The sequence below is a fragment of the Chelonia mydas genome, chromosome 1 (assembly GCF_015237465.2).
Source record: "Chelonia mydas isolate rCheMyd1 chromosome 1, rCheMyd1.pri.v2, whole genome shotgun sequence".
NCBI classification, from domain to species: domain Eukaryota; kingdom Metazoa; phylum Chordata; order Testudines; family Cheloniidae; genus Chelonia; species Chelonia mydas.
The window spans coordinates 341,341,011-341,349,931 of record NC_057849.1 but is presented as its reverse complement, the minus strand read 5'-3'; the positions used below and the strand labels follow the sequence as shown (position 1 = coordinate 341,349,931).

The window sequence follows — 8,921 nt, the reverse complement described above, 5'->3', positions numbered from 1 at the left end:
AACTGCGGCTTGGGAGTGGTTAGTTTATCCTTATGACACAGCGCAAGCTTCCCCTCAGCTCGACTAAAACCCTCGTGGGTTATTTGTTTATTTACTTACTTTTCAATCACATCCCCCTTTGAAACACACTTGGGGCCAAACACCTCCCACCCAACCCTATTCAAATCAATGGGATTGCACCAAGCGCAAGTCAGCACAGAATCCGGCCCCTAAGGGATTGTGTTTCAGGCAAGCCCAAAATAGGGGTCTCTGCCCCTTTAAATGAGAAGAGTGCCTCTTTACATTCAGGTGGAGTCAGTTCTTACTGGGATATAAAGTTCCAGGAAGAGAGGCAGAGGCAGCTGGTTTGCTTAAATCTTAGGAAGCTTACAAAGCCATCATGGTAAGGCATGCATTATTATTTGTATTTGTGCTCATGTACAGGGGTCTTAAAAGCTGGTGATCTAGACACCTAGTCCTTCCTCTCTGGATGTTAATTCAAAGCAGCTTTCTCATTTAATTGTTGCTTGCTTTATAGTTTATTGAACCACCAGTTTGCTCCTTATAAGGTAAAAGCTAGTACTTGGATTACTCTAAGCGGCCCCCCTCACTCTGGTTTTTCTCTCTAAGATTTCAGCTCTTGAGCAGCTGGTGCCTGTAGAGTTGTTAAGTGTTTAACTTTTAATAGGAGTTGGGTTTTTTTTTGTTTTATCTGCAACTGGTCTATATAGATGCATGAATGGCTTTGGCAGGCTAAAGTACAGTATATTTGTGGTCTTTCCCCTTGAAATTAACACTTCAGCAACTGTAACAATGTATGAAACTAATGCATTTTGCAGAGGGTAATTTTTTCCTTATGAGCTGCCATGTTGCCTTTGTCTACTGTAATCCCAAGGGTTTGTCTATGTTAAATGAGTAAAATTACAACTGTCCTTTAGCATTTCTAATTTAATCTGGACTCTAAAGAGCCTACAGCTTTGAAACTCAAATGCTTTTAATATACAAGGTTTAAAAATGCATGCAATCTGCAAACTACCCAGAAAGTTTACAATAAGGTGACTTGGAATAATACAAGTATATTCTAAAAAATGTTTGTGGAATGCTGACTGTTGAATGTGACTTTATAATCTTGTAAAAAATGAAAAGGCATTTTCAAAACTTTTTTTGCAGACAGTGAAGTCAGACTTCAAAGTGCTGTTCTAGGGACTCTCCTGTTATAAAAATTTAACATTTTCATGGCAATTTAAATGCAAAAATCATCCAGACAACAATGTTTCATCTGTTTGTAGCCTGATGCTGTAAAATACAGCTTATCTTGGTGCAGAATGCAAATACTGTTGATCTGGTACCTCTTAACTGCATCCCCAAGCAAACTGTTCTTTCAACTTGCATTTCCTGCTGTTCCACTAGGCTTTTTCCATTTGCCACGCACTCATTTTAAAAATCCCAAGAACCATGCTATGCTGGGAGCAGGTGCTGTCTCTTGTGGACTAGAATAGGTCTGTGATCCAAACAGCTGTCTTTGCTAAAGCTGGAAAAAATGGCCACGGTGGTGACCTTAGCCACATCTTGCTAAAAACTATTGCAACTATCTAAATGGTGGGGATGGGCGAGCTGAGTAACACGCTTCCCAAATAGTACAAATACCAGCCCTGTGAGATGGATAACTTCAAATATCAGCCAGATTGAATCAGGAGTGGCCATGCCCACTAAGGATGGGCTCGCCATAAGGCCTTGGGTCTGAGCTCTCCCCGCAGCTTGGGGGTGGTGAGAAATCAGGCCTGGACTAAAATTCTGTCCATCAAATATATGATCTTCCAATTCCCTGAGAGCAATCCCGCCAGTTGGCATCTGGATTTCATGTCATGTGACTTGGCAAATTTGTAGTCCTTAGGTGCTGAGTAGGAGTTCACTCCAGAGATCTCAAAGCTATGGATCCTCATAGCATCTCGCAAACTAGAATTGCTCGAGTACTTGTGTCTTAAGAAGTAACTTTAATTCTAGGTTATTGCTATAGCTATTCTAGTTGCTGGAGCTCTGTTTATTTATATTAAATAGTCCCTGCCCCTCTGTTGCATCTGGCTTTAGAGCTCTGGAAACTGAAGGAATGCTTATAGAGAGAAATGTGTATAACAATCGAGTCTCTTCAGGAAGACACTAACCAAACACTAAATCAGAACAATCTTATTGGCTGCTCATACCCTACGGCCATGACACTGCTAGAAGCTAAGTATATTTCAGATTAACGCTTTAAAGCCAGGGCTGCCAAAATCTTCCTAGTGCAGATGTCCTTGTGGAGGACCAGTGGATGGACAGCCACTATGTTCCCTTGCACTAGGCTAGGTTACTAGGATTGCCAACTTTCTACTCACACAAAACCGAACACCCGACGCCCCTTCTCCAAAGCCCCACCCCCACTCACTCATCCCCTCATCCCTCTGTCACTTGCTCATTTTTGCCAGGCTGGCTCGGGGGTTGGTGTGGGAGGGGGTACAGGTTCTGGGGTGGGCCCAGAAATGAGGGGTTTGGTACACAGGAGGGGAATCGGGGCTGGGGCTCTGGGGTGGGGCTGGGGTGCAGGAGGGTGCTCTGAGGGGTTTGGAGGGCAGGAGGGGGATCAGGGTTGGGGCACAGGAGGGGGTCAGGGGTGCAGGCTTCAAGTGGCGCTTACCTCAAGCAGCTCCCAGAAGCAGCAGTATGTCCTCTCTCCGGCTCCTACACGTAGGCGCGACCAGGCGGCTCTGCGTACTGCCCCATCTGCAGGCACTGGCTGCAGTTCCCGGCCAATGGGAGCTGCAGAGCTGGAGCTTGGGGTGGGAGCAGCATGCAGAGCCCTCTGGCTACCCCTGTGTCTAGAAGCCAGAGGAGGGTCATGCCGCTGCTTCTGGGAGCCAGGGCAGGCAAGGAGCCTGCCTTAGCCCCACTGCACTGCCGACCGGACTTCTAACGGCCCGGTCAGGAGTGCTGATTGGAGCCCCCAGGGTCTCTCTTTTGACTGGATGTTCCAGTTGAAAATTGGCCATTTGGCAACCCTATAGGTTACAGTTGTTAGTTTGTGTTTTTTTTTTTTTTTTTTTTTGTCCATAGTCTCTCCCTGGTTCTTTCAGCCTGTCTTATCTCTTGCTTTCTACATTTTTATACTCACATGTGGCTTCTTTATTTCTTATGAGCTATATGCTGCTTGTAGCTCGGGAGGGTGAATTATTTAGTCTGAGTGGCTCCTGGATGCAGAGCCTTATGTGAGGCGTTGAGAACCTGCTGGAGCTGAGAAGAGATGCTTGGGCCAGAAAGCTGAGCTTGCAGCCCTGGGCAGTACACGTACGCTCCGGTGGAGCCTGTGCAAGAGCAGGGATAGAAGGCCAGTGGCATGCAAGGAGTCACCTGCTGCATAAATCAAAACTGCAGGTGCCCATTTGCAGTGCTGGTTTGGATAGGTCCACAGCTCTTATTCTTTGCTCCCTGTGTCTCCCCACCTGCCCCCAGGCTGGAAAACCCTGCATCAAGGGTACTGTCACATACACAAAGTTTAGAGCAGTTATAAGAGTCCTGTATTACCTGAAAACTAGAAATTCTCTCCCAGAAATCAAGGTGTATACCAAGACCACCTGTTGCACTAATGGATTAGTTGGGCTAAATGTCTGCATGTAGGAAACCGCTTGAAAGAGCAAAATACAACTGCCAAGGCTAAAACCTAGTACGCATTGTGGCTACTATCTTCTTAACCTGAAGCAGTAATGAGATTTGTCCCTAATTCCAGAGGGAGTGTCTTTCTATCCATATTGGCCAGGCTGGGGTCCAGATGGGCAATGCCTGTTGGGAGCTGTATTGTCTAGAACACGGAATCCAGCCGGATGGGACCATTCCCAGCAGCAAGGCCGCTAAACCAATAGAGCCAGACACTGAACAAGTGGATTCTTCTTTTGAGACCTTCTTCTGTGAGACTGCATCAGGAAAGCACGTGCCCAGAGCAGTGTTCATAGACCTGGAACCCACGGTCATTGGTAAGATAAGGGGACAGACTGCTAAATATGCAGCAGAACAATGTTTGGCTTCCTTTTGGTGGGAGGGCCTCATGGCTAATGTCACTGATTGCATCCTCTGACTTGCCACCTCCATCAGTGTAACCCTGGTGACACTGTCCAATCATGAAACATTGTATTTTAGGTGTCATTAATTTCAAACAGGACTCTACTCCTCCTATGCTAGTATGTGTGTAGCATTTCACTTGGGACTTTGCTTTCTTATGTGGGATTTCCCTCTTGTGGATAGAGGGCTGGATGCTTGGCTGGTGAAACCGGCCTAGCTCCATCAACATCAGTAGCACTAAGCTCACTTACACCGGCTGAGGATCTGACCCAGCAAGCCTGTTTGATAGCCGCTACTAAACCAGGGGTGACCAACCTTCACCTGAGAAGGAGCCAGAATTTACCAATGTACATTGCCAAAGAGCCACAGTAATACGTCAACAGCCCCCCGCATCAGCTCCACCCCCCCCCCATGCTTCCTGCCCACTGGCAGCCTTGCCAATCAGCGCCTCCCCAACTCTCCCAGCACCTCCCGATTAGCTGTTTCATGGCGTGCAGGAGGCTCTGGGGGGGAGGAACCAGGGCATGGCAGGCTCGAGGGAGGGGGCAGGAAGGAGTGGAGTGGGGGCAGGGCCTATGGCAGAGTCAGGGGTTGAGCAGCGAGCACCCCCAGCACATTGGAAAGTTGGCAGCCCCAGAGTCGGTGTCTAGACAAAGAGCCACATATTAACTTCTGAAGAGCCGCATGTGGCTCCAGGGCCACAGGTTGGCCACCCCTGGACTAAAGCATCCCCATGAAGTGTCTGTAAACCAGTTCATCTGGTTCCTGTGGAAAAACAAGCATCACACTTTTCAATGATCTGAAATAGTGAAGAGTATTTCTCTGAGTAGATCACCACAGTCTCTCTTATGGAGAGGTTTCCAACATAACAAAATTGTCCACTGTAAAGTTTGTTTGTTTGTTTTTTTTTTTAACCCAGGAGACCTCTTTGCTGCTGCCTTTGATTCCTGAGGATTTCAGAGATTTGTTGCCAGAAATCTTGTCTTTCCAAACAGAGTAACCCTATCACTAGGGTCTGGGTAACTCCCTGTAGATTAAGGGGGAAAATAACTAAATAACGAACAAATCTCCCCAGGGGGGAGAAGCAGAGTAGTCTGTGTAACATGCTGAATTTTTAACAGTCAGGGAACTGGATCTTTCTCTAGAAGATCTGCTTGAGGAATTATTTTGGAAGTGCTATGGTCTGTCTTATACAGTAGGTAAGACTAGATGATCACAAGGGTTCCTTCTAGCCTTACTCTGTGAATCTACAGCATGCAATGCTGCCCCTGGAGAAAATGATACCAGAAATTCAGAGGTGCAAGTAAACAAGACAAATACACAACCTTCCTATGGTAGCTGTAATCCCACAGACAGAAAACTGGAATCCAGCATCCTAAAATGTACTATAACCCTAATCAGAACATGACTTCAAGGTGGAGATTGAAGTCCTATGTGCACTACCTGGGCAAACTTGTAGGTATAGCTCTCTTCTTCAGTCCTAGCTCACCAATCCCAGACCCCTCTCAAAATTCCTCCAGTATCTTGAATACACTGTTTCTGCTTCATGATGGACCTTCTTGAAGCTTGTCTCTCACGGACGTTTGACAGCTTTGCTAGCAATGGTATTCACTCATGCTCTAACATCCCCAATCTGTTAAGTGTCTTCTGTTTAACCAATAATTCAACTTCCTGCAGATGAGATCCGAATTGGGAACTACCGTGCACTCTTCCATCCTGAGCAGCTCATTAGCGGCAAAGAAGATGCCGCCAACAACTATGCCCGGGGCCACTACACCATTGGGAAGGAAATCATTGATACTGTATTGGGTAGAGTCCGTAAAATGGCAAGTAGACAAATATGTTTAAAAGTCTCTTAAAGCACCTCCTTAACTAATCTTTCAAAATGGGGCAATATGACATTTTGGGGTTGGGAGAAGGACAGTATCCACTTAAAAGGGGATTGTAACAGCAGGCTAACAAGGCATTCCGGTGTACTAACCCAATGTCTGATGGGCACTACAAGCCAAGTATAAAGTTCGTTGCTTCAAAAGAACCCTTAAAGTTTTAGCTCAGGAGCTGTTGCGTCTCTTGGAAATGGCTGCATAATGAGAGGTTTTTGGGGGGGGAGGGGCTTGTAATAGAGGGGTAAGACCTCTGTACTTAGTGACTATCATGTGGGACCTAAACAGTTCAGAGCCTTGCAGTCCATTATCAATGTGTCAAATCCCAGCCTTGGTGAGTACATTACAAAAGTACATAGGAATGGCCATATTGGGTCAGGCCAATGGTCCATCTAGCCCAGTGTCCTGTCTTCCACCAGTGGCCAATGCCAGGTGCTTCAGAGAGTATAAACAGAACAGGCAATCAAGGGATCCATCCCCTGTCCCCCATACCTAGGTTCTGGCAAACAGGCAGGGGACACTTCAGAGCATAGTTCTGCATTCCTGCCCATCTTGGCTAATAGCCATTGATGGACCTATCCTCCATGAACTTATCTGGTTCCTTTTTGAACCCTTTTATAGTCTTGTAACCCTTGAATAGCTGGGGTGGCCTACATAAAATTAGCTAGTGGGTCTCAATCCAGTTCCAAGTAGACAAGTGTCCATATACTAAATGACTCTGGGCTGTCAATAAGCAACTTGCATTTCAGTGATCGTGGAAACACTGAGTGCATGATAGTTCTCTGTCTAGTAGTTGTCCTAGAACCAGCCAATAACTTCCACTTGGCACAAGTGCTCTGTGGATGTTGGCGTGTGATAACTACCGGAAGAAGGGTTGACAAATGTCCATGCAATAGAACCTCTAATAGGAACAAGTATTCTGTGTCAGTGTGCCACCACTTAACACTGAACTAATTAATGATCTCCTATGGAAACATCCAAGGGGGTATGAAATCTTAAAATCCCAAATTAAGGCTGAATAACACTCCCCTTAGACTGTCAGTTACTATTACTAGTCCTGCCTTGCAGGCAGGGGACTGGACTAGGTGACCTATTGAGGTCCTGTCCAGTCCTGCACTTTTATGATTCTATGAAGAGGAGAATTGTTGGAACTTTATTTTTACACAGACGTTCACTATCGGAACTTCTGACCAATCCTGCTGTCAGCTGTTAATCAGCAATGAGATTAAATAGTATAAAATCCCTGAGTTGAGGAAATGAACAAATATTGTATTTCTCTTGCAGGCTGACCAGTGCAGTGGCCTTCAAGGGTTCCTGGTCTTCCACAGCTTCGGAGGAGGTACAGGCTCTGGATTCACGTCCCTCTTGATGGAGCGCCTGTCAGTAGAGTACAGCAAGAAGTCCAAGCTGGAGTTCTCGGTGTACCCTGCCCCACAGGTCTCCACTGCGGTGGTGGAACCCTACAATTCCATCCTGACCACCCACACCACGCTGGAGCACTCGGACTGTTCTTTCATGGTGGACAATGAGGCCATTTATGACATCTGCAACCGGAATCTTGATATTGAGCGTCCCACTTACACCAACTTGAACAGGCTGATAGGACAGATAGTGTCATCTGTCACTGCTTCCCTGAGATTTAATGGTGCATTAAATGTTGATCTGATAGAATTCCAAACTAATTTGGTGCCTTATCCGCGCATACACTTCCCCCTCACTACCTATGCACCCATAATTTCAGCAGAGAAAGCCTACCATGAGCAGCTCTCGGTGCCTGAAATCACCAATGCTTGCTTTGAGTTCTCCAACCAGATGGTGAAATGTGACCCTCGCCGAGGCAAATACATGGCTTGCTGCCTGCTGTACCGGGGGGATGTGGTGCCCAAGGATGTGAATGCAGCTATAGCAGCCATCAAAACCAGGAGGTCCATCCAGTTTGTGGACTGGTGTCCAACTGGGTTTAAGGTGGGCATCAATTACCAGCCCCCCACAGTGGTGCCGGGGGGAGACCTGGCTAAAGTGCAGCGGGCCGTCTGCATGCTGAGCAACACCACGGCTATTGCAGAAGCCTGGGCCCGGCTGGATCACAAGTTTGACCTGATGTACGCGAAACGGGCCTTTGTGCATTGGTATGTGGGGGAGGGGATGGAGGAGGGGGAGTTCTCTGAAGCCAGGGAGGACATGGCCGCTCTTGAGAAGGACTATGAGGAAGTCGGCAGGGACTCTGCAGATGGGGATGAGGCAGATGAAGATGAGTATTAACTCAAATCAAGTACAAACTCCAGTTAATCAGGCTACAGCTGTGATGGTGCTCAGGCAGCATCTCTCATGGGATTCTCCCTTAATATAAAGGTTACCAGTTGAGATATTCTGTGCCCTCTTATGCTTGCATAATCGAACGTGGCCAACTCTGTCGCATGAGCGCATACTTGCTGAAACTATCAAGCTTCATTGCTAGGTCTCTGAAATGAAATCTGATAAGGCACCAGCTTAATGCTTGGGGCAGATTTTTTAGGTGCAAAGGATACTAATGTATGAACCAAAGGACCTAAAGCTTGCAACACTCTCCTGCCCGAAACGTGAAGATTCCTCTGCCTCTTTTACTGCTAACGCACCTTTTATTAGAAACCATGTGACATTAAACTATGTATTTCAATAAAAATTATTTGGCTTTAACTTCTCTGTGAAGGGCTGCTGTATTGACTCCCAAAGGTTGTCTTTAACATTTGTCTTTCCACTAATCCAGGAGTAAATCCCCCAAATCCATGTTTCAGGAGCAGCTTTGTAATTGAGGCTTAGCTACCTCGATGCCCCACTCACTACATGCTGCAGAAAGTATTCCTGCTGAAACCTGTCCCCAGCAGGAAGCTGATCTCTTCTCTGAAAGCTGCTCAGGCCCTGAAATTTCCAGTCTGCAACTTACTGGATAGAAGAGTGAACTTAACAAGAGTTGAGGCCATAGGTGCCAACTTC

At 46.6% G+C, this 8,921-nt stretch overlaps 1 protein-coding gene across 2 annotated transcripts; it reads left to right on the top strand.

The window, feature by feature from the left end:
- The first annotated feature begins 268 nt into the window (after positions 1-268).
- LOC102932947 (tubulin alpha-3 chain) lies at positions 269-8,624 on the top strand. Of its 2 annotated transcripts, none has more exons than XM_027818320.3 (4): positions 269-382; positions 3,737-3,980; positions 5,743-5,891; positions 7,233-8,624. In XM_027818320.3, the coding sequence occupies exons 1-4, from the start codon at positions 380-382 to the stop codon at positions 8,208-8,210; spliced, it is 1,374 nt and encodes a 457-aa protein (XP_027674121.2). In that variant the 5' UTR covers positions 269-379; the 3' UTR covers positions 8,211-8,624. The 2 variants fall into 2 exon arrangements, with proteins under 2 accessions (XP_027674121.2, XP_043376882.1); XM_043520947.1 differs by lacking the exon at positions 269-382 and adding an exon at positions 415-548.
- Positions 8,625-8,921: the final 297 nt, after the last annotated feature.